This window comes from Sciurus carolinensis, chromosome 10 (assembly GCF_902686445.1).
Source record: "Sciurus carolinensis chromosome 10, mSciCar1.2, whole genome shotgun sequence".
NCBI lineage: Eukaryota > Metazoa > Chordata > Mammalia > Rodentia > Sciuridae > Sciurus > Sciurus carolinensis.
This window is the reverse complement of record NC_062222.1, coordinates 101,956,560-101,983,285: the sequence shown is the minus strand read 5'-3', so window position 1 is coordinate 101,983,285 and position 26,726 is coordinate 101,956,560. Positions and strand designations below refer to the sequence as shown.

The 26,726-nt window shown below is 36.4% G+C and overlaps 1 protein-coding gene across 1 annotated transcript; it reads right to left on the bottom strand.

The window, feature by feature from the left end:
• Positions 1-1,245: 1,245 nt before the first annotated feature.
• Commd8 (COMM domain containing 8) lies at positions 1,246-13,118 on the bottom strand. The gene is made up of 5 exons (XM_047566666.1): positions 12,986-13,118; positions 9,212-9,367; positions 6,593-6,745; positions 4,076-4,231; positions 1,246-3,007 (listed from the first exon to the last, which is right to left on the bottom strand). The coding sequence occupies exons 1-5, from the start codon at positions 13,049-13,051 to the stop codon at positions 2,987-2,989; spliced, it is 552 nt and encodes a 183-aa protein (XP_047422622.1). The 5' UTR covers positions 13,052-13,118; the 3' UTR covers positions 1,246-2,986.
• Between the last annotated feature and the right edge of the window lie 13,608 nt (positions 13,119-26,726).

Here is a 26,726-nt window from a genome sequence, read left to right as displayed (position 1 = left end):
ACTGAAAAAAACTTTTCTAATATAGAAATTTTTGATCTTTGAAACGAAGGCATTTTTAAAGACTTAAATTATAAAAATGTTCAAAAGATGAACTGCTTTGCATCAAAATGCACCAGCATATAATCTTTTTATCTGAAGGAAGCCCAAGTGACTCTGAACTTTTCTGCCCTCTCTTTTAATATTTGTTTAATATTTAGTATTAATATTAATATTTATTTATTAATAAATTAGACCTAAAAACAAAGACTTCCAAGTATGACAAATTCATGTCAGGGTTTTACTGGTAGCATGTAAACTAAAGGCAACAACTCCTTATCTAAGCTCAGGATTTCCTTAAAAGGAAAATTATCCATTTATCACACATCCTAAAGAGAAAACAAGGGGCTGGAGATGTCAATCTTAGAAATGCATCAAACCTATGAATATTTCTGTCATATATCACCTTCTCCACAAGGGGTTAACTTAAGAAGCTAACCCCTTTTCAATGAAAACAGTATCTTTAGGATGCTTTTCTTTAAATAACTCCAGAGATAAAATAAAATGCTACATAATTAGCTCTATTTTTTTTTTACCTTAATTTCAGATCTAATCTCATCAGGATATAGTTACAGGGAAAAACAGACATTTAATTCTATCTTCCCATCTTCTCTAACAAACATTTGATTCTATTGTCCCATCTTCTCTAACAAAGATGGGAAGACAGAATTAATATACTTATACAACCTTATAATTTATTCTCCACATTTCTTAGGTATTCAGTTCATAATAGAGTGGAAGCAAGATGGAGTCAGAACTCAAACACTGTGCAACGGTAAAATCACCGTAAGAAACAGTTTGGCAGTATCTTGAAAAGATGAATATAAACCTACCATATGATCCAGGCATTTCACTCTATATTTTCTCCAAAGAAGTGTATGTCCATACAAAGATGTACACAAGAATATTCATAGCATTCTGTGTGCTGTAATAATCAAAATCTTCAAACAACCAAAATATCCAATGACAGGAAAACAGATAAACGAATTGTAGCAGAATTCTACAACAGAATACTTTTCAATAAAAAAGAATGAACTAATGGTACATGCAACATGGATAAAACTCAAAATGAATGATGCTGAAATAAGTCAGACTTTTCCTTAGGAAGAACATGTATTGAGTTCAGTGGTGAGCACACGCTTAGTATGCACAAGGCCCTGGGTTCAACTCCAGCATCAAAAAAAAAAAAAAAAAAAAAAAAAGAGTACATTCTATATGATCCCATTTACTCTAAACTCTTGAAAATGCAACTGATCTGTGGTGAAGAAAGCACGTCAACAGTTACCTGGGGAGACTGGGAAGAGGAGCAAGAGAAAACTTTCAAGAGTGACCAATGTTCACTGTCTTGATTGTGGTGATGCTTTCATGGGTGTCTGTATTTCAAAACTTATCAAACTGTGCACATTAAATAACGGCAGTATATGTATGACCATTAGATTTCAGTAAAGCTGTGAAATGCTAATAGAATGATACCATGTAGTGAGAGAAGAATTAAATAGGCAAGATTTTTTTCCTTATAAAGGAGATCCTGCATAGAAAGCTGCAATTCAGAAGGGATCCCAGGAGTAGTGGTACTCACAGAGCTGGTGTGCAAACTGTTACTGATCCATAATAACCTAAGATTTTACACAAGAAGGTAAATCAACAACTATGCTAAGCACACTCACTGTTTACTTCAACCAGTACATTTTTCATAACCAAAATTTCCAGATGAAGCAAGCAAGATGAAGCAAGCATATTGATGACCATTCTGGACCAAGCTCCCTTTCTAACTGCCCACCTATAACAAACTGTTGATAGACTGGCAATAGTACACAATAGTACACATTTTGAGTAGTACTACTTAGATCACACTCAGACATCTGTAAAACTGCTCTAAGCCTATCTCATCTATATGATTAGAATAGAGGTGAGGATAGGTTTATCATCCTCTCATCCTCTGGACATTTCAAAGGATAGCCTGATACTTTAATGTTCCACAAAGCTTGCAAATAGTAGGCACCAATTAATTCTGCATTGCTGACTACTGATATGGAAAGTTATTTGAAATAAAGCAATACATAAAAATGAAACATGACACTTTTATTTGTTCAGAATACTTATTTTTAAAGTTAGCTGAGGTTAAAAATGGTCTGCTTTCCAATGTATTTGTAACATCCAAAAGTGTTAAGTTCATTATTAAGAATTTATAACAAAAACGGACCTGTAGTCTTACCTGATATCTGAATAACAATATATACACTACACAATGACATCTTCTAAGAGCATAGTCTCCCATTCAGACATGGAAAAGCAGAAAAAATAGCAATGTTATTTTCAATTTTGTGTGTTCCAGATTTTAGTTTCTGGAATCCATAAACTCAACCATTCACATAAATTTGAAATTGTTTTCATTTTCATGTCTGATAAAGAGCTTTTCTCTAAGAAATTTTACATTTTATAATCTTTTCTTTGAAATATGAGAAAGATATGAAGTCTCCTGAGTTATATATGCAGCTTATACATTCTTTAAAAAAGTTATTCTTAAATATCACAAATTAATTATATATCCATAATACATGTCCTTTCTAGTCACATAATTCTTTAAGCAATATTCAAGTATGTTTGTGCTTCTGCATGTTTACATTACTTTATAACCTATTTTTACCTTTCAATAAAATTTTATCTACACAAATTTCTCAAATATTTAATAAATGAGACAAAACAATCATTATGAAAATATAAACTGCAACTACAGCTTTTTCATCTTTCATTTTGTGTATTTCTTATCAACCAAGTAATTTCCTGTTCCTTAGGGAGGCTGATAAACTTCTATCTTTTGAATCTCAGTTCTGCTGCCCTCTCAGCCTGGTGTATCAATACATCTCAGGGGTTCTGAACACACAGCATTCACTCTGCCATATCAATTGTTGCAGTGACATCTGACAGCATTGGTATCCATCATTTCCTGTTATTTCAACTGTAGGACCACCTTAAAACACAAATAGGGGAGGAAAATATCAGAATACCAGAATGATGCTGACATATGCTAAATAAAATGCTCTGAAGTCTCTGAAGAAGAGGTGGAGAACTAGTAGTAGTAACTGCTGGTCCTTGACTGATAGGATCTGTGGTTCAGATCATTAAATACCTACACCAGGCTCCACCACACCTACGCCACATATTTCAACCCCATCCAAAGGACAGCCAGGTTTGAACTACCAGTTTGGTTTCTGAGTCTATGAACCAATCATCAAGGCATTAAAATGTTTGAGTAACTGCAGAGTATGGAAAGAAGTGGACATTTATCAGTTTTTTTTTAAAGGTGGGACCAAGAAAAACGATAGCAGCCAGAGAAGTAAGAATAACTGAGACTTATCGCTGAGAATACATCACATGAGACATTGCTGAGGAATGATAAAGGAATATAAATATACAAGGACCATTAGTTTTATTTCTTCCTCACAGCAATAGTTTCTGCTGTTCAATATTATTTTTCTCATTTATTAAACACTAGTGGGTATTGTTATTTAGTCATTGCTTTGTAAACATGAAATTTTTACACATTCATTACTTCTATGTCATCTTAACCTGATTTTGTAATAAAAACAAGTCATATTTTATCTCCTATATTTAGAGGATTACAAAAGCAATTTTCTTTTCTTTTTCCAGTTAAATAAAATACTTGTTTTCAGGACTATAACTATTTTTAATCCTAAAACCTCTTCAGAATCAATTAATATCATGGTTCCTATGTTAAAAAAAAAGTTTTTAATCATTAATGAGCACTAAAGCAAAGCATATTCACCTGTTTAAAGAACATAATTTTCTTTTAAAACTAACTACTTGGTAAGTTATACCCAAAATTAAATACCAGTTATAATTAATTCAATATCTAAAACTAGAGATGAGAGTATATGGACAATCATTTTCTGTGCTGGCATAAAACATCAGGGAAAAGAGAGACACTGAGAGTGAACCCAGTTTTTATTTTATTGTTGTACATATATCAATCAAAACTTAAAAGGTTTAAACTATATGATAAAATTAAAACAAATACCTTATTAGCTGCTTCCAAGGAATTTATTAGATTCTGTAGCTCTTCTTTACTCATTTCAACAGAATATGGTTTTACTTCACCATTTTCTTTTACATCTAGATGAAGGTTTAAAAGTGGCATTTGTAAAGTAGCAATCTTGTCACTAGAAAGTGCAAGCTGTTTAAAATTAGGAAAACAGTAATTAATAAATACTAGAAGGGATGATATTAAGTATGCATCAGAGCTCATAAACAATACATTTTAAAAAAGAAAACAAACTCATGTCAAAACAATACATGTTTGAAGGACAGAAAGAGAAAGAAAGTAAATGAAAGAGAGGAAAAAGGTAAGCAGGGACAACCAGTTGGCAGTTTCATGGTGGGAGTTGGTCTAGTTAAACAAGATACATTTTTTTTCTTCAGAAATGCAATTAATGTGTTAATCATAAGAGCTATGAGGAGTAGAGAATGGGTCCAATGCAACAAGTAGCAGAATTCTTAGAGAAGGTTAAAGATACCAAGAATATGATAGTTGGTGTATAAAGGTAAATGAGACTAAAAATACTACTAAAATCTCAGAAATTAAGATATTTAATTACTTCATCATCAGCCATCTATTAAACTATTAATATGTCATCAAGATACCATTTCCAATTAGGGCCACTCCACAAAAACACTGAACATATTTATCTCACTACTTAGTTTCTGTCTCCAGAGTGTATGTATCCTACAGAAATTGGGAGACTCAAATACAGTATTTATGGTATTAACACTTTTTGAAACAAGTGCTGAACCTTCACTGCAGATGACAAAAGGAAACTCAGTTATCTGGAATCTGAGTCAGAAAACCCCACAATCTTTGGAGTGCTCCCTTTGCCCCCCACCCCCCAAAAAAAATCTGTTGTGCAATGGAAAGGAAAACTTTACCTAACAAGCGATCTCAAAGTACCTTTCTTGGGGCATCAGAGGAGTTAATTCTCACATATCTCCTCCATTCTCTTTCCCCAAAACAGTACTCATAATATCTGGGATGTAGAAGTCTCACCTTCTGGTTGTTGACCTTATGAATAATTTTCTTCAATATTTTCAAAAGGTAGTTTCTCAGCCTATGCCTGAATACCACCAATGATGAGGAGTGAACTATCTCAAGGAAGGGTTAAAATCATTTCCAGATACTCATGGTTGTTAAGTTCTTCCCCGGGTTCAATTCAAATCCATCTTATTGCAAATGATACAGCTTTGCCCTTGTCCTAGTCTCTGGAGTCACTGATCACACACCTACTCACTCATCCATATGATTTCTGGATTTTTGAAGATAACTGTCATATTTCTACTAGGTTTTATCTTTCCCAGGGCAGGGTCTCATGAGCTTTAAAGCAATTTTACAAACCATGATTTTAAATTCCTGGTCATTCTTTCCTGGTTGAGTTCCAATTTTTTTTAAATATCTCTTTAAGTTTGGCAGCCAGAATTTTTAAAAAATCATTAAACTAACTAAAAGGATTTAACATCTGAAAACAAACTATTAGAACTATCCCTTGCTTGAAGCATTGCATTTCTACTAACAAACCATACTGAACCAACATCAGTTAAGTTACTTTTTGGTAAACCAAAACTACTAAACATGTCTCATATGAGATACTGTTAATATTTCTCCTCTTTTATATTTATAAAAACATAAAATATTTATTTAAATGAAAAATCCTCTACTTAGAAGATCATTGATCAATTTATTTTGCTTCATTTGGTCCATCAGTATAAGAGGTAAAATAATTTTAAACCTTGATTATATATTTACATCTCTAGTTTTATGTCACTCTTCAATTTGATTAGCGTAATATTCATAAAAATGTTAAAGAAGGTTGGGCCAACATCAGAACCACAGACTTTCTTGGTTAACACAATCCATCTATCTTTGGATAGTTACATACACAGTTACAAAGTCACCTGTGTTATTGTCCCAACTTTTTTTCCAGTTAGTCCACCAAGATAATATGAGGCACTTTATCCAGGGTCAAGATAAAATCAAGGAACACAGTATACTTGTTTTCTCCTCATCTACTGGTCTAAGTACTTTATAAAAGATGGAAAGTTGATCTAAAATTGCTCTTTATCAACCCTACTGGTCATGACTCTCTTTTCAAAATGTTTCAAAAGTTCTGTTTCAATAAGCACATTATAGATCATCCTCCCAAAAGTAGTATCATATTCATCAATATTTAGAAAGCTATAAAGTCTAGAAAATTCTAACTAAATATATATGGTGAGTATATACTGCCCCACCATTTATGATTTATAGGTCTTAAAGATTTATAGGTATAGTTAAATTAACTATCAATGCACTATTACTATACATGGATTGGATGCTCGTAGTGTTCTTATGTCCAAGATAATGCAAAAGGTGTAACATAGATGATCTTTGATATTTCTTTGGAACAAAGCATTTTCAAAATAAAAGAAATTCTAGATATATGTTATAAAAAAGAATAGTTCCTATATCCAAAAAATGAAAAAAAAATACTCATAAACAGATTCCCACCTTTAACTGCCAATCAAAATCCTGTAGCTGTGCAGAAGAAATATCAACTATTTCTCTTAAAAGAACTTGCTTAATTTCATCTTTCCTACTTTTCAAGCATTTCATGATAGCTTCTTGATGAGATGAATTCAAATGGTTTAATTGCTGAAGTGTCTATGAAAATAAAAATAAATGGTTAGAATATAAATGAAAGGGTTTTTCTGCTTAACATGTAACGTACAGTTCCGCTCTCCCACCACACACCTTTTAAAATGATAGTGAAAGGAAAAAAGAAATAATACTTCTATAATTACCCAAAGAATAAGATGAGAATGGATAACCTACAAATAGGTTTAACAAATTCCTATAAAATAGAAAGTAAAGAAAAATGGCTGACTGATAAAGCAGCATGGAAGTGAATACACCTGAGGAGTGCAAAAGCTGACTGAGCTGAATTAAAACATCAAACAACACTGCCCTTAAGGCAAGAAGCATTATAAGAAATGGAGGATGGCAAAAGGGCCATTCAACACCAAGACCTAACAATGATAAATTAGTGTGTACCTAATAGCATAGCTTCAAAATAGAGTAGCAAAATCTGGCAGTTCTAAAAAGAAAAATGGATAAAAGTATATTCATAATGAGAAATGTTAACAGAATTCTTAGTAACTGACAGAAAAAGGTTTAAAGAAAAAACTTAGCAAAGACACAGAAGATTTAAAAAACACTTATCTTTCCACTTAACCTAATTGATATACAGAATGCTATACCCAACAAGTACAATACACAGTATTTTCAATTGTATATGGAAGACTCACTAAAATAAACCATATGCTGAGTCATGGTAGCAAACCATGAAGGGCTGAAATAATACTGTGTGTCTTTTTTGACTACTTGTGGAACTAAATCAAAGCTGGTAAGAAAAGATTAAAAATATTCCCAAGTATCCAAAAATGAAGCAATTCAATTTTTTTTTTTTTTTTTTTTTGGGTGCTGGGGATCGAACTCAGGGCCTTGGGCTTACAAGGCAAGCACTCTACCAACTGAGCTATCTCCCCAGCCCCAGCAATTCAATTCTAAATGAATAGTCACATAAATTCTTCCAAAGAACAGGAAAAGGAAAAAATGCTTCCCAAATTCATTCGATGAGCCCAGAATAAAATTTGACAAGAAATGTCAGAAAAAGAAAAAACCACAGGCCACAGTCACTCAAATACTGATGCAAAAAACCTAAACAAAATATTGGTGTATTGTATCCAAGAAATACATAAGAACACATCATGACCAATTAAAATTTATACTGGCAAGGCAAATTTAATTTGTTTACTTTAATATTCAAAGATAATCACCACATTAACAAAATAAAGGTGAAAAAAATAATTCAGGAAAAACAATAAAATTCAATATCCATTCATGATAAAAATTATCGGCAAAGTTGGGAATTTAAGAATCTTCTTTAATCTGTGAATTATTACTTATAAAATCATACAGCTAGCATACTGTGGTAAAATAGTGTTTGCTTTCTCCCTAAGGTCAGGAATAAAATATATGTCTACTAAACACTGTTTTTTTCTTTTTTTCCAATACTGTCCTAAAGGTATTGGCCAATGCAATGAAGTAGGAAAAAGAAATAAAAGGTATTAAAATTTAAAAAAAGAAAGAATGCATATAAATCCCCTCACCCTTAAAAACTTACAAATAGATCTTATAAATTAAATGTCTGTTCAATAGAAAAAAGGTATAAAAAACTGTATCTCTACATACTAGCAATAAACAACTGGAAAACAAAATTAAAGAACATCAAAAATATCATTTAATTAAAAATAAATACCAGGAAATACTGGCAAGATCTCTACACTAAAAACTACAGAACAGTAAGAGACAAGAGTAAAACTAATAAAATATAAGAAGGGTTATCCTATGTTCACAGACTAGAAAGGTAAATATTGTTATCAATTCTCCCCTAAAAGAACTAGAGTCAGTGCAACACCCATTAAAATGCCCATTAAAACAGTTTTTTTGTTTGTTTGTTTTTGTTAAAACTGATAAGCCCATTCTAAAATGTACACAAAGACAGAGGACCTAGACTAGCCAAGACAATCTTGAAGAAATATGAAGTGGAAGGTCTTATACTGGAAATCAAGACTTAGTGTAATTTTAGTGTACTTTAACTCTACAGTAATTTCAGCAGTGCAGAACTGGCAAATACAGACAATGGAATACAATAAAGAGTACAGAAACAGATCCCCACACATGGCCATTCTCTTTAAAAAGTGAGTAACATATATAAATAAGCCCAAATGATCTTTGGCAAAGATGCAAAAGCAATTCTGTGGAAGAAGGATCTCCCATGGTCGGGCAGTTTCACTTCAAGATGTCTACCCTTGAAAAGCTGACTCAGGCATGCTTTAAATGTTTCACAAATAAAACAAAAAGAAAGAACAACCAAAAAAGGGCCAAACCCCAGAATTACTGTAAACAGATTTTACTTAGAATTATGAGGTTTTTGTTCTTGTTGTTAGTCAGTACTTACCAATAATGGCCCTCATGTAGTGCTCTAAAGACCAACTTACAAAAAAACTTTTTTTAAAAAACTAGGCATTATTCATTATTAAGTACAGAGATTTAGAGTAAAGTTACCTCTTCATCAGATAAATTTTTACCAACTAGAGCTTTAAAAAATTTGGTAACATCTTCTAAAACATTCATCCATTCTGTTGAATCCCAAACACTGTGGTAATCCTGGTAGAGAGGATAAGCTCGGCCACAGAAGCCATCAATTATTTTGTGAAGAAGCTAGAGAAGAAAAAGGGAAATAAATGTACTTATAAGTAAAATTATAAAGTGGAATTATCTTCCTCTAAGAAAACAAATGTTGGGAGACATTCCTGTCATCTGTAAGAGCAGCTGAGACAGAAATGTAAAATCTTTTTAAGATTATTCTTATCAGTTAAAAATTAGAGCTCCACAAAATTTCCAGACTTTCCATTATTATGTCCACCTTCAGAAGCTAAAATAATTTTAAAGACATAGTGCTGGTTTTCCAAGATTCCTGAAAGGAAGATGGCTAAGTATAAAAAGTTAACCTCAGGATCTTTACACATATTTATACCCATGAGCAAAAACAAACGATCTGACTTTTTCATCAAAGTCTTTTATTGTAGCTCTACAACCTTCGTTTTGCTTTGCTCCGATTTTCACAACATTCAAATTTACTTCTTTTGCTCTACTCCAAGATCTTCAGAAATGTTCTTTTCCTTTTTTGTATTCCTTTCTCTCTATCCTACCTTAATTATCAGTAATTGAAATCCCAAAACATGTATAACTAAACACACAAATGAAGACTGAGTTTTGGAGCAAAACTAGCCAGTGTGAATACTGGTCCCGCTACTTGCTAGTTTTACTTAAACATTCCATGTCTCTGCTTCCTCAAGTACAAAATAAGGACATCACCTACCCTCATCATGCTGCACATTCTTGGTAACATTGCTAAGTTTCTGTTCTTATTTTCTCTACTACCACTCTTAAGATTATTCAAGTCTTCAACATATTTGAAAATCTGCCATGCCAGAACTATTCCAGGCAAAGATTAATATAATTATCTATCTCAGGAGATACCTGAATTTTATGAAAGTAGTATCTGAATTCACATAACTTGGAAATAACATTTTAGAGGCAAGTCTTCCAACGCTTTCTCCCCTGGATCATATTCGTCTCCACTTTAACACATAACTCTTTCCCTATAAAATCATTCATATTTGAACAGAGATAAGCAAATTCTATTTCCTCACAATTGAATAATGCATGATAAAACAGAATTTTTATGTACCATAAATCAACAAACATACTCAATTTAAAATTCATTCAAACTTCTGTACATATATTCCCCTTTTAACCCACACTACCCCCATGCTTAAGCAAAACCCAGAACTCAAACTGAAAAATAAAGAGGGTATATATATTTTGGAATTTTAAAAAATTTATTCATGCAATAAACACTTCATTGCATTTATTCTCTAAGGTAATGGAAATACAAAGAAAACTGTAACAGCTACCATTTGTGGACCCCTAACTAGGTACCAAGCATTATACTGATCTTCACTACAGCCCTATGAGGTAAGTATGGCGATTACTCCCATTTTACACATGAGAAAAATGGGGATAAATGAGGCTCTACCACAACAGAGCTTTAAAAGTCTATTTCAAAAAGGCAGGTATTTTTAATAAATAAGTGCATTTAGAATAACAGGGGCTATATTAGAAGTTTACAGAAGAGGCAAAGGAGCAGAGAGAGGAAGCAAGGAAGAGGTTTTATTTGCTCTTCCTAGATATACATAAGAGTAGAGTGTATTTTGACATATTATACGTACAAAGAATAAGTATCACTTGTTCCACTTAGGATCCCATTATTGTGGTTGTATATGACATAGAGTTACACTGGTTGTATATTCGTATAATAAGGATTAAAAAGATAAGCTCTATTCATTCCACTGTCTTTCTTATTCCCCCCTTCCCTTCATTGCCCTTTGTCTAATCCAATGAACTTTTAATCTTCCTGTCCCTTGTTGTGGGTTAGCATCCACATATCAGAGAGAACATTCTGCCTTTGGTTTTTTGGGGACTGGCTTATTTCATTTAGCATGATATTCTCCAGTTCCATCCATTTACCAGCAAATGCCATTATTTCATTCTTCTTTGTGGCTGGGTAAGGATGAGCAGGTGGCCAGGCAAACAAACAAGAAAGGCATTTGCAGTCACAAGCAACTGCATATACACAGGACAAAAGTGTAAAACACCATTGTTGGACTTGGGAGTAGGGGGTAATTTGCAAGGTAGGGAAGAGTGAGAGGAGACAAGGCTAAAGATGTGGGTAGGGTCCAAATCATAAGAGGACTTACACACAGTGAGAAAGAGCCCAGACTGCCATCTGTGCTCAACATCCAATGGGAAGCAACCTATTTACATGTTTAATAACAGGATAGGGGCTATAAAGAAAGAAAAAGAGAAAGAATGGGACCAAGCCCAATCCCTCTGCTCTCCATCTCCATACCCCTCTGTTCAGTTTATGAAAAGATATTACAGGAACCATAATTGTTAAGGACACTCAAAATGAGATTGTAAAAAAGATGTGAAAAGAGATACCAAGCATGAGACTCAAGAATTTCAAGTTGAGTGGGTAAAAGTGGTCATATCACCAAGCAAAAATAAGGTGGTAGAGGAAGTAGGGCCCCAGGAAAGGAGAGTAGCTCAGCCAAAGACACAATGAATTTGTGATGCCAGTAGCAGAAGCCTGACTCTCAAGGAAGAGACTTTGGACGGTCCCAACAATTTAGGAGCCACCAACACCTCTGGTAGTAAAGTTAGCAGACCTTATCCAAGAAGTGGACAGAATGAAAGCAGGAGAGTGGAAGGTCAGAAGGCTCAGTCAATAGATTTAAGTAAAAGTTTCAGTTTTACCCGTTTACTTGCTGAACTTTCTTGGACAAATTATTCAAGCCCTCTGCTGACATTTCCCATTCCTCATTTGTAAAATCAGCCAAGAGTTACTGGATTTTCTTGATCCTGGCAGAAGGAAAGTTAATCCCCTTGTTTCCCCTACACTACCCACTACGAATGGAACAGAGGAAAAAGGAAGGCCGGCACTGGCCACCATAAAAGATGCTCCAGCAGGACACAAGCCATGTCTCATCCCTGGTATACTCAACCCCCACAGGGTACTCAACCTATTGTATACTTCAACAGAAAATGGGCTGAAAGAATAAGCCAGTTCTTCATAGACTGGAGGTGTCAACAGATACCTCACCTCTTGAGACCATACTCACCGAAGTCACCTGGTTATTTTACACCTTAGGTAGTGCTTACCTAGTTTTTTTTTTTTTTTTTTTTTTTTTTTTTTTTTTTTTTTTTTTTTTTTTCTGTCGCCCTCAAGGGGGCAGGGTCCTCTCCAAGTCACCAAGTATCCTTAACACCCAGTACTGTACCGGACGCCTAGAAATGCAGACGTTCGGGAGGTATGTGTTTAATGAATGAATGAAACGTACACAGGAGGTTGCAAACCACCGACTCCACGGCAGGCAAAAGCTTTCAAAGAGTAGGTGGCCACGACCCGGCCCAGCCCAGGAGCACCGGACCCGTGGGAGCAGGTGGGCCCCCCCACAGGGGCTCAGGCGGCCGGGTGGCACATCTGCACGCAAACCCCTAGGGGCTGCTGCGCCGATCCTGAGCGCCAATGTGGAGCCCCAAGTCTCGGCCTCCCAGGGTCCCCAGGGAAGGCAAGGGCCCTGACAACCGGAATTCCGTCCCTTTCCTCCAATTCCCTAGGGAGCCCGCGAAAGCGCCTGGGTGGCCCTGCGCCGATCAGTTCGCCAGGCCGCCCCGCAGCCAGCGCCGCCGCCGCTGCCCACGCCCCCTCACCTGCGCGCCCCGCTCCGGGGGCAGCTTCTGCAGACGCCACAAGGGCGTCCCCTCTTCCGGCTCCATCCCTGTGCGAAGCTGGGGCCAAGATCACGTGACAAGGCCGGGTCTCACCACCAACGCGACGGCTCGCCCACGTGACTCCTTCGGGTGGGGCGGGCGGGCGCGGAGCCACAGAAGTCCTTGTGCGCGTGCGCAGAGTCTCGGCCACCGATTTCGCTGTAACCAGGCGGAATCTTTCCGGAGTGGTGGGATGTTGCATGCACACCCTCCTGCTGCTGCTTGGACAGCGGCTCCGCAGACGTCGCCAAGCGGCTGCGACTGTGTCCAGATTTCTATTGAACTTTCGGCTTGCTGTTTAGAGAATCGTTCGTCCAGTAAGAGTAACCATATACAGTATTTGAGTGAGTCCAGGACCATTAATTGCCCCAGTTTGTCACTTTTCCTCTTATTAAAGTGTACTGATTTTTTTTTTTTTTCTTTTTGCGGTGCTGGGGATTGAACCCAGGGCCTTGTGCTTATGAGGCAAGCACTCTGCCAACTGAGCTATATCCTCAGCCCTTAAAGTGTACTGATTTGAAAGGTAAATAACTAAGGTTTTACCCTGAGCAAGGTTCTTTATATAATTTATCTTAAGAAGAAGGAACAATTTTTCATCCCCATTTGTAGATAACAAACGTGATCCAAAACATCACTAGTGTTGTCAGATGGAGCAAATAAAAATATCAAAACTCGAATTAAATGTGAAATTTCAGATAAATAATGAATAATATTTTAAGTATGGCCTAAATATTACATGGAATATTCTTAAACTAAAAAGTTAATCTGGTATTCAAATTTAACTGTGTGTTCTGTATTTTATCTGGCAACCCCCAAAATTACTAATCCAGGCCTCCTAAGAGTCACACACCTAAAGCACGAATATCCTTTCTGTTCTGTCTGTCCTTATTACAGATGTTCTTTAATCAGTTGCTAAAAATTTGGTGATGATAATACAACCCCTATCATGTAAAAGCACACAATAACTAGCAAACAGAAACAAGAATTGCAATCCAATTATTTAATAATAAAATAAAAGTGATGCAAAGTGGTGATACATACCACAGAGGATAAAGTAATTATTCAATTTCTGGGCTCTGCAAAGAAAAACACTTATTCGTAGCATCCTTAAAGGGTTAGCTCAAATTCCCTGTCTCTACTTTGTGCTCCAACTCATGTAGTGAGCTCAATTTCTCCTTTCTTTGAATTTGCATGGGACTCTAGGTGGCTCTCACTTTCCAGATCTTAATACAGATAGATGTTTACAGCTTTCTTTGCCCAGACTGAAATGTAATTGTCCTAAGACACTTTGGGAAAAGGAGGTCCCTAGGTAACTATTAATATGAGTAGGAGTCTGGAAAACTACTGTTGGTGCTCAACTTTTTCCATGGCAGTAAAATTGCCACCTAGGTGCAAGTTTTCCAGAAAGAGGAATGACTACATTTCCCAGCCTCACTTGAATCTGGGGTTATCAGTATCCAAATGCTGGCCAATGGGATATCTTAAATATCTTAAATATTTTAAGATAGCTGTGATAAATTGAATGTATTGATTCCCTTTCATTTTTGTTTTCAAACCAACCAAATCTTACCTGATCTGATCCCCTTCTTCCAGCATCTTGCTAACTGCAGTCATTAACAACCAGTTACACTGATAAGAATCTATTTTTCAACCCATTGCCTGGATCTGCACTCTCATTTGCAATGGAGTCTGCCTTCTAAGTATCCCAAGCACTGAATAACATCAATCCCCAGCTTTCCAACCTGCTGACAACCTCTAAGCTAATAACAGTCTTTAGGTTAAATTACAGGAACATCCCACTCCTTGTACCAATTTCTGTATTAGAGCAGGTTCATTATTTTAATAAAACAATAGAAAAAAATTAACATAATATCGATTTAGTCTTTGCTTACATAAGAACCTAATACACAGAAGTATAGGCATTTAGGTGACTCTTCTGTCCTAAAGGCCTCAAAAGTTCTGTCTATTCACAGGCACTGGATAAGGAAGGGATAGCAAATTAAAGATCATACAGGAGGAATTTATATGCCAGATCTAGAAATGCTGTACACCCCTCCTACCTACATTCCATCAGTCAGAATCCCATTTGATGGCACTACCTAAATCTAAAGGCATTTTGAAAATATAATTTATCTGTGAACCCAGGAAGAAAAAGAAATAAAATTTGGTAGCATATAGGTGTCTGTTCTGTAATCATGACTTTATTTTTATTTATTTCATACAATATTTATTTATGTATTTATTTTGGTACTGGGGAATTGGACCCAGGGGCACTTAACTCCTGAGCCACATCCCCAGCCCTTTTTATATTTTATTTAGAAATGGTGTCTCACTAAGTTACTTTAGGGCCTTACTAAGTTGCTAAGGCTGGCTTTAAACTCAGGATCCTCCTGCCTCAGCCTTCCAAGCTGCTGGGATTACAGGTGTGCACCAGCATACCTAACTTACAATCATGATTTTAAAAGACAAGTGAGATTTCCTAGAAGACATATCAACACTGTTTACAACAACACCCATATTTTCATGAGGATCCATCATTTTAACAGATCACTGGAACCACCAGCAAAACACAAAACTGAGTTCCAACCAACAACTCGTTCCTGTCTCAAATGAGTATTAATTCAGATTCGTTTTAAGGGAAAGAGCTGTGAAGTTATTCAACCAACCCCTTTTCATTTTAGTGTTTCAATCAGGTTAAATTAAAATCTATTATTTTAGCAAGTTATATATTAGAGAAGTCAGGGATATTATCTCGGGTAACTGACTGTTTAGGAAGAATTCTGGGTTATCCTGATTCAGAATCATTAAGTGTCTGTTCCTCAGTTTTTTAGGTCCCCAAACTCAATTTCGTCATTTGTTCAGAAGAGATTGATTCGCGCCAACCAGGAGACATATTGATAAACCAGAACATCTAAGGATAGAAATTGTTTCTCCTTAAGGTGCTCTTTTTTAATCCCTGAGTTCCTTTAATTAACCAAACTGTCTGAAGGATGCTCAGTGATTATGACTGACTGAATGAAAATGGAATAAACATAAAATATATTTTCTTCAAATTGTGGTGACTTACTAGCCCTTTGTCATTCCAAGGCTATTTCTGGTTAAAGAAGTAACAAAGTATCCTTTCCTCTTCACTGCAGGAAAAAGTGTGTCTTGGACTTTCCTTTTGACCAAACATCATACCCTCATAATTATTTTATACAAACTCTTGACTAAAACTTAGCAAATATGAGGGCTCTCTGGCTTTGGAAATTATTGTTCCTCAGTTTTATGAGCTGAGTTTTACTAGTTAATTGCAAATGAAAAACTTTTGTGTGTCCCAAAATTCAAGAGGGCTATGCTTTTACTATCTATGAACAGACAACATTAGGTTTCAGTAATTATAATTTCTGACAAATGTTCTAGAAATAAAAAAGATATTTACCCGTCATTCAGAGTTTATTTTACTCTTTAATTTTAAAAATTCTACCTTTCCACATTTGTTTTCTCAGTTCAAACCTGCTCTTCGGGTTATGCTATGACTTGAAGTTGACTAGTTTGTTCACTTTAATTAGATGTGTTGCAATATAGATGTTGTTTGTTTTCATTAGCTGTATGCACTTCAATCTATATAAAATTTTTCCTATTCATAAACTGTTGAGAGGAAGGGGCTTAAAGTTCAAATCAGTCTATAACCATCGGAACCATATGTTATAACCACGCAAGATGTATTTAAGTGTCACATTGTCATTGGTTTTATTGGATCGAAAGAGGTTATAAATTACCAGTTGGCAAAGAATGGGAAGGTATTGAGTTTTATCTTGTCTGTATAAACCTAGGCATGTTTGGTTGCCTATAAAAATAATTTCTTAGAAGACAGTTGGATAAATGTCTCATTTCCTCTGGTGAATGAACTTAATGAACTGAAAGCTTTTGTCTTTCTTTTAGAACTTTATATATAATTAAGGAATTTTAATCAATCCTTATTTCATTATTTTTGTAAAAAAAGAAAATAATGTTCTTGTAGTTTGAACCACCTGAGATTTTCCTTAAAGAGATCTTTGAAAGGAATAGAAATTTTTATTTTAACAGAGCCCACAGCAGTTATTTCAGTGTAGCACTAAAGATAGTAGTATTCAAAGCTCTGGAATTGCTTTGTTAATGTTAAATACTTGGGTGAGCTGCAATTTTGGACCTAAGAGGTAATATACACCCATATCCTCAGGAGTTGTCATTCTTAGAGATGGCATGTCAAGTACCCAATTAGTCTTTCTGTGAAGATTCTGTGATTAGAAATCCGCCCTCCACAGTTGCCACTCACTCCTCTTAATCACTGTGCTGAGACCCTCCACATCTGTGAGCTGTTAGGATGTCAGTCAGTAGTACTTCTTTGATTAGTCAACCCAGGGAATTTTTGAGTGATTGATTTTTTTCACATTAAGCATGCTACACTTCTGGTTTTGAAATAGCTTTATGATTTACATACTGTATGACCTGACGTAATTTGGTGAGGTTTTCTAAATGTGTATTAGTAGTGCCACCATCACAATTCAGTTTGAGGATACTACCATGTCCCATGTGCCTGCATGCGGTTGATCACATTTGGGGCTTTCAAAATGCAAAATGGTTAGATTTACCCCCCAGACTCTCTTGGAGGGTAGAACATCAATGTTAAATTTTGTTGTTTTTACAAAACACCCCTGATGATATGAATGTAAATCACTGTTGATTTGGACAAACTTTGTAGAAAAAATAATGAAGACCTGGAAAAATGTGAATGTGACCCCTTACTAACCAAAAGGTGTGGTAACAGTCAGGGCAGCAGTAACAAAGGCCTTGAGAACTTGAAGAGAATGGTGGTTTCCTGCTCCCTGGACTTTGTTCCTATTGTTTACTTTGCCTGGAATCTTCCTTCCATTCTCATCAGCACTCTCTAAGCAGGACTAGTTGATATAGTGAGGTCAGACACCATCCCCAGTGAATTTTAATTGCTGCCTGTGGTTCCATAACTCTGAATAAATTTCTACCGCAGTTCTTATTATATTGCTGTTATTTATGGTCTTCCTCCCTTCTTGTTCTGAGAGCTCCTTGAAGTGAGCCATGGCATATTCATTCTAGGATCGAGACAAAAAGTGGACTCCCCATAAATGTTTGTTGAATTCAGTAACAGAAGAGGTGCTTACAAATGAAAAAAACAAAAACAAAACAAAACAAAACAAAAAAAACTATGAAAATCTTAGGCCATGATATGCAACTTTGAATGAAAACTAAAATCAACTAAGGAACATTTCGAAATCCTTATGACCAACTCATGCTAAGACCAGTAAAGTAAGAGCCCTATGGGTGGGATCCAGCAGCATTTTTTAATACACCCCAGATAATTCTAGTATGTAGCTGAAATTCAGAACCATGGGCTTAAACCTTGAAAGATGGTACAAAATTGTCTCCTTGACCCCAAATATTCCTGCCCAACTATGTGAATTATTTAGATTATTTACTGTTAAATTGATTGAAAATAGCTAGAAATCTGTGTAAATTGACAGCTGTTTTTAAAATATATGAAAGTCAATAGGATGCTCAAGAATGAATATTGCATGGAATATTACTCAGCCATAAAGAATGATAAAATTATGGCATTTGCAGGCAAATGGATGAAATTGGAGAATATCATGCTAAGTGAGATAAGCCAATCTCAAAAAACCAAAGGACGAATGATATGGCTGATAAGTGGATGATGACACATAATGGGGGGTTAGGGTTAGAGTTAGGGTTAGGGAGGGGGCAAGAATGGAGGAAGGAAGGACTGTATAGAGGGAAAAGAGGGGTGGGAGGGGTGGGGGGAAGGGAAAAAATAACAGAATGAATCAAACAACATTACCCTATGTAAATTTATGATTACACAAATGGTATGCCTTTGTGTCACGTACAAACAGAGAAACAACATGTATCCCATTTGTTTACAATTAAAAAAAAGAATGAATATTGCTAATTCATATAGTTTAAATTACTTTCCTTCTGACATTTGATTGAAGAACCATTATGAAATAGAAGTCTTGGTTTGGGTAGAAAATTTGAAGTATCCTTAAGGGAGATTCTGTTTAAGGATAGGGCAATAAAGAGCTGGCACTCAGTCTGAATTGAGCTGGCACTCAATGAAAACAAAGGACATGAGGATTTTGTGTTGGGGTTGTAAGAACACAAGCCAGTTGTGTTTACACATTGGTTTTACCCATAAGAAAACTTTCTCATATCTTTGTTACAAGAGGCAGTTTCACAACTTGAAGCAAGGTGCCATGGAAGTTAGGCTGCTACCCTTCCACAAAAACCGGAAGATAGGCTTGCTCTCTCCTTTGATGTTAATATTTCAAAGAGAAGACTGGAAGATTCTTGAGTAAGTCCTAAATCTGACAAGAAACAAGTTTAAAAGATTTCTATCTCAATAGGGCAGAGAATATATTCACAATTATAGGTTTTCTAAAGATGCTCTGTGAAAAGGGAGATTAGGAGCTTAAAAGTCAAGAAGGAAGTCTCTTTAGAGTTTAGTCAAGCTGAGGAAAAGGCACACTTGGTTAAAAGTCAAATGAGTAGGTAATTTTGAAGCATGGAGGGTGGTAAGATCAGATCCAAGAAGGTTGCCAAAGAAATGCCTCAATAATGAGATTTCAGCAGCAAAGCTTAGCATTGGGGCATTTTATCCTTAGGAAAATGGAAGAAAAAAGCTGGGGAAGGACTTGAGAAATTTCCAGAGGTAGAATATTTTCCAGATTTTCCCTGCAGAGCCTGGTTCATATCAAGAAAAGGAAACTTCTTTCTGTACCCTCTTTCTCCTCAAGAAAGTCCCAGCTGCACATTCCCACCTCCCTTGCGGCCCCTGAGGAAACTGTGCACCACTGCATCACCCAGCTGGCCCAAAGGGGTCCTTCTAGTCTGTCACCTGCTGGTGGGATCCTTTCTAACTTAACTTCTCATCTTTTACCCTCTATGTATTATCCCAGCCTATTTTCACATCAAAGAGAAGTTTGGCCTGCGCTTGCTCTGATAGGCAGCATTAAGTTAGAACTTGCTGGAGTTTGGGAAGACTTCTTTGGTTTTCTTCCGGAAATCGCTAAGGTATGTTTTCTTTCTCCCTTCTTTCCCTTTAATCAGTTTAACCCAGCAATTCCCCTTTTCATTCAGGCCTAGGTCTTCAGTTATATATAGTTTCTGGTTTCTGCCAATTTACCATCCTTTTCATTGGTACTTAAAGTTATTTTTGTCATTTTACTTGTTTAATGCTGATATTACTTCCTGGGAAGATTGATAATTTTAAAATAGCTTTGAGACTCAAGAAATTATAATGTAGTGGAAGAGATTTTTTTATAAACCAAGTACTATACAGTATTGTTCCTATTGTTATTTTATAAACAAAATAACATTGTCATACAATGGTAAGTTGTATGCTCTTAACAGAGATGAACTTATTTACCACATCAATTAGAAATAGATCTTAAAATAATGTTGTTAACTAAAGAAAATGTAGACCTATATATTGGCAAGCCATGTAAAAATCAAGTACATAAGTTCAAGTTCAAAAAAAGAGAAACATATATGTGTATTTAAGAGAAAGAATCTGACAGGTTACACATGTCTATTTGGCTTCTGGAAATGGAACCTGGAATAGTGTTGAAAAGGATTTTAGTGCTGTAATAGTTCATCAAAGAAAGGAGAGTGAAGGCACATAATTCAAAGTGGTAATTATAGTTCATTCTGAATGGTAAACTAATATTTGTTTTGCACCCTTTGTACTTTTCTAGATTGGTTATGGTTCAAAATCAATTGAAAATTAAAAGCAAAAGTCACATGATAATTTAACCAGAAATTCAGAAGAGGGGAACTCACCATCGGGGTGAACAGAGAATATGCATATATATGCATGAATATATCAATTTAGTTGGAAAGAATTATACAAATCAAAAAGACAGGTAATAAAAATCCAAAGTCAACATACATCCCAAAATAAGAAAATATTTAAATCAACATTCAAAGCCAAAAATAAAGACATTTTTTACATATTTGAAGAACATTCAGATCCATGGTCAAATAAGTAGAATTTTCTAAGGAGTCCTTCTGCTGACATTATTGCTAAATTATAGAGCAGAACAAAAGGAAGCAAGAACTAGGTCAGGTAATTACAGTGATAGAAGCCAAACTAACCTTAGAAGGCATCTAATCTGCCTTCTTCTTAGGAAACTGAGGCACTCAGAAGTCACCAGAGGTCAAGTCCCATTGAGTGCTGACTATGACGTCAACATCATCTCTAAATCATTCAGTAAGACCAAACATGTCTTGACTTCCTCTGATAGTGGTAGAACTATCCCTTTATCACATGTGGGCATAGGGAGAATGAGTAAAAACTGTGATGTATGCCTTAGATAGGAAGTGTTAAAAATTAACAGATAAAGAAAACAGACACCTTTATGCATTCAATGTTGTTAAATTAATTTTATTCTAATCTTATTTATGCAAACAAATGTTACCCCCAAATCAAAGGAATTTTAGCATAAACTTTGTAAATTGAGGGCACAGGAAAGGATTAGCCCTCTATCTTAGCCTTTGTCAAAGCTGACTTAATAGAATGCATACACAAGAAGCATTTTAAAGAATACCAATAAAGGTCATATGCTAATGATGGCAAATGGATTTTATGTGAACAGTGATAACTGTTAAGGCACTGCAGTCTGTGTTGTACACTGCACCTAATTATTGGCCTCATTTAAAAAAAAGGAACATAAGAAAGTTAAAACTGTAAAAGTATTCATCATTGGACTCCTTTAAGAATGAACTTCTCTAGGGTATTTGAAATAAAATTTGATTTAATGGAACTTCAATACACACATCACTTTTAAGGAACATTATTTTGATGAACAGAGAAATTCACATTTGCCTGGCTCTGCACTTACTTTGGGTGCAGTAAATGTGTCTTCTAGATGACAGATGGTCCGAATTAGTCTGAACATTAAACATTATCCCCTGGGTGGATTTAGACAATAAGTTTTTAAAGGAATAGTCAATACCAGCATGTGCCAGCAGAAGCAGTTTCAAGCACAGTAAAACTCAGCTGTGAGGAATCGGGAGTGGGGGTATCTAGACAGCCCTCTTCTCCGGCTCTCAACTCTGCCTATATGGCAGACAAAGGCAACTGTTAGGACATTTTCTAAATTCTTGCTTTTACATCTCAACTAACACTTCAGCGAATGTCCTGAACTTTTAGCTAGGAACGTTTTGACAAGCTTTGTGATCAACAGTGATCAACAGAAGGTTGTTAATGTAGGACCAAGTGAGAACAAGAAGGCCCAGCTTACATGTTGCCCCACTTTAAATACTTTGTTCTGTTATATTGCAAAGGGCCTTTAATGGGCATTTTTTTTTTAAGTCTTTTTGTTTCTTTGTTTGTTCTCAGGGACTGTCACAACTGTTGTGGCCAACCCAAGGATTTTATATTATAAATTAAAATCCCAGTTTTCAAGCAAAAGAATGAAGTTGACTTTGGCTTATTTTAATGTGTAGTTATAGTTTCAAAGAATACTCATGTACATACCCATGATGGTTCATTTTATGTGTCAAGTATTTGGTCAGAGATTATTCTGGATGTTTCTATAAGGGTATTTTTAGACTGTCATTTAAATTGGAAGACTCTGAGTAAAGCAGATGACCTTCCAATGTGGGTAGGCCATATCCAATCAGTTGAAAATATTAATAGAAAAAGATTAACCTCCCTGGATAAAAGGAGAATTCTGCCAGCAGACTTACTTCTAGCTTGAAATACCACATCGGTTCTTTCCTATGTCTCCAGTCTGCTGGATGACTCAGCAGATTTTGGATTGACAGCCCCCACATTCGTGAGCCAATTTCTAAAAATCAATCTTTCTCTCTCTCTCTCTCCAACACACATACACACACACACACACCCTGTTGGTTTCATTCCTCTGGAGAATCCTAACCAATACACCCACTACTGAATTTAAGAAATGACAGAATATCACCAGCACCTTTGAAGTCCTCTGTGTACCTCTCCATTGTCATTCTCACTTTCGACTACAATACCATCATGAATGAACATCCTGATAATGGATACACCCAACAAGAAAAATCTTTCAAGGAAGCGATCTGATGTTTTACCCAGTAGATGGCAGGGAGGTCACCACATTCCACGTGAAGCTCTGCACTTGACTCAGTGAAGCACCTAAATTAACAAAGTAAAGTCACTTCACATCACTGTTTAAGGTATGTGTCACTTGTCAAACCAAAATCACTTCAGTTGGATTTCATGAGTACCTGCCCAGGTCAGGGCTCATCTTAATAGCTCAGGACACTCTCAGGTCCTCCTTACTTTAAAGCATCAACATCCCACAGGTCACACAATATAAATTGTTGAGTGGGGCTGTCTTCCATCTCATATTTCTTACTCTATTAACAGGGAGATTTGACCTTGGTTGAACTCTTGAATGCATCCCTTCCTGTCCACACTTGCTTCCAGTTCTGTTTTAGGCCTTCATTTCTTTTCTTTCACACTGCCATGTCTGGACTAGCCATTGCTTTTGGATTAGTTAATTATAGCATAGGTCTGACCATAATCTCCTTCTCAAAGCCTTCACAATGTGGGCCTACTTCTCACTGTCCTGTTCTGGTCGCATAAAAATTTTTTTTTTTAATTCCCAGATGTACCATAACCATATTTACATTTGCCTCTCATTTAACCAAAGTTCTTTTCTGAATTTTTTTCCAGATAGGCTAGTCCTACTCATGGTTTAAGATCCTCCACAATGACAAATTTTATATAAAATTTTGCTAGCCCCCTGTCATATGAGCAGAATTCATTCTCTGTCTTCTACATTCCCATAACATCTGATTCCTAGCTCTATCGTAAACATTAATTAGATTAGTACTTCATGAACTGGCATTAGGTTTTTTTGGTAGCCCAATCAAGCCAACTTGGAATTTTCTTTCATGAGTAAGTGTCAAGAGGGTCCTGGGACTACAATGCCCATCAGCTTCTCTGTCCCATTAATTTGCTAGCTATGCCTGGACAACATTGCTCCCCAGCTGTGGACACAGCAGAGTCTGATAGGGAAATAGAAAGGAGAAACAGGAGAAGGTATATAAAGAAGAGCACATTACAGTTAAGATACCAGGATGACATCATCATTCAGAAGGAAGCCTTTGGCAGACAACTGAAAATGCTCCATAAGAAGTTTGAAAATCCTTAGCCTAGATAGCATACCTAAATCCATAAAAAGAAGTTACCAGGGCAGTCCTTGAAAAGATCACTTATAGCTGGGGGTGGGCGGTGGGGGTAGAAAGAGCAGCAAAACCCCTTTTTTTCATTTAAAAGAAAATATATCTTTTTATTTTCATTTTTTCTTTTTAAGAAGAAGGAAAGGGAGGAGGAGGAGAGGAGGAGGAAGAGGAAGAAAAGAAGGAGGAGGGGAAGGAGATGAAGAAGGGGAAAAGAGCCAGGAAGAATGGAAGAACACCAGCAACCCCTGAAGGAGGGAAGTAGTAGGGAGTAGCCATCAAAGTCAGTGTGACAGCGGAGAATGAAGGGGAAACAAGTGAATTTAACAACTGGACTTCTGACCCTAGGCAAGGTGATTCCAGGGGAGAAAAGAGCCTGAAACCAGACTGTTGCACTTAAGGAGTTAGTCTGTGATTTAGACCTGTTCCAGGAAATATCCTGATCGCCTTGCAAGGAGAGAGCAAACCATCATTTGACCTGAAGGATTAGCAAGACCAGGAATAAGTTTCTCTTGCTTTCTCTTTCTCTTTTGTCTTCTTTCTTTCCATGCTCTTCTTATCTTCCCTCCTACTTCTTCCCTCTTTCTCTCCTTCCTTTTCTTTTTCCCTTCATCCTCCTCCTCCATCTCTATCTTCCTCTTCCTCCCCCTTCTTCTTCTTTCTCCTTCTCCACCTCCTCCTCTTTCCTCTTCTTCTTATTCTAGTATACAGAATACATATATTCAGCTCTTACTAAAATATGTGCACACTGATGGGAATAATCCAGTGAAGAGGGCCAGATAAATGATTTAAAGAGAATCAATAATTGATGACATAAATCCCAGAAGAGGCAAGAGCTGGTGGCCAGGAATACTAACATCAAAGAGAAATCAAATTCCTTTTGCTAAATAAAGGAGAAGTATTTACATAGAAATGCAAGAGTGGAGGGAGAGGGAGAGGGGGAGGGGAATGGGTAGGATCATACATCATGGTGACTTGGACCCATCTCAGTATGTTGTGTAATCACCGGCAGAAAGTGAAGGTGGTGAGACTACATGATGCCTGGCACCTGGCTAGTGCTCAGTAGATATTTGTTAGAAGGGGAGACCTTGGCTGGGTATGTGAAGGAATCTTAGAGATAAAAAGAACGATTAAATCAAGAGTGTGGATTCCACTGAGTAAACTGTTTGCAGGAACCAGTTGGATTGTGTTCATGACATTCTCCCACCACACTCCTGCAACACCTCTTGGAAATACAAGCCGAGAAAACAGCCGGTGTGGTCTCTCCGCGGCTGGGGATTAACAAAGTGAACTTGTAGTCGGAAAAGAGACAATAGATGAAGACCATGATAATGTAGGATGATCTTAGGAGAGGAAGCCAAAAATGCTATCAACAATGCTAAATTTAGCCAACAATGCTAAATGGTTGAGTGGAGCTCTGTTCCTTCTCCTATTTCTTATTGTAACAGTCAAGGTTTGACTTCCCGCAGGCTCTTTCCACATTTAGTACCAGTTTCTTGTTTCAGGTTGTCATTTCATGTCTGGAGTACAACAGTGTCTCTACTATCCCAAAATACTGTCCCCACATGACAATGATCAAAGAAATGGCCATTCTAATCAGACCAAAGCTTCCAATGTCCCTGAAGACCCCCACTGGTAACATGAACATGGTACATAAATTCCTCGCAGGATGACTCTTGCCACTTCCAGAATGTTTCACTTTTCTGGACACTCCTACCCTTATATGATGTTTATTTAATGGATTTCTCTTCATTCTTCACATTTCAGTTTAGATATCACTTTGGGAAGACTTGTGTCTGATCATACCCATGGTCTTTGAACTTCCCTCATCATAGTAGGGAAGTAGTTTTTGTATTGCACTCTAAAGTTCTGACCGTTGCTGTTTTCCCAGACTGGACTACAAGGTCATAATGTCAAGGACTTTGTTCACATTTTGTTCCCTAGCACCTAGCAGACTGTCAATATTTGTTGAATAAATATGTGAAGCCCCTGCATACTTTCCTGCCAGCTGAGAAAAAGTGAGAATAGGAGATTGAATGCCTAGGGCCCCCAGAGAGGGAGATGTTCCAAATTAGAGATAAGTAGACAAGAATTATGAGGCTTGGACATCCTCCTGGATTGTAATTAGTCTCAGGCACCATAAAAGGAAACTTCTTACAGGGAAACAGGCTCAACATGAAATTAATGTCCATTTTGTCATTTACAAAGTGACATTATTTTCTATGATTAACACAAGAGCTTGAGTTAGAGGATAGGAAATCCACACTAAGCTCTCCAAGCTTCAGACTTATCAGAAAGCAAGAGGTTTAGCTGAATTTTTGTTATTTTTTTTTCCTGCTAAAAGTCAGATTACTTTGCTGTTCCTCATTTCCCTATATGCTTTCTGATATTGGCGCATATAAGCATTTGTCAGTGACTTGGGATTTGGTTA

Coding starts and splice junctions, on each gene's coding strand:
- Commd8 (XM_047566666.1), bottom strand. CDS start 13,051: ATGGAGCCGGAAGAGGGGACGCCCTTGTGGCGTCTGCAGAAGCTGCCC. Junction 6,746..9,211: donor AAAATTTATCTGATGAAGAG/GTAACTTTACTC, acceptor TTATTTTCATAG/ACACTTCAGCAATTAAACCA. Junction 3,008..4,075: donor CCTTGGAAGCAGCTAATAAG/GTATTTGTTTTA, acceptor TTGTGTTTTAAG/GTGGTCCTACAGTTGAAATA.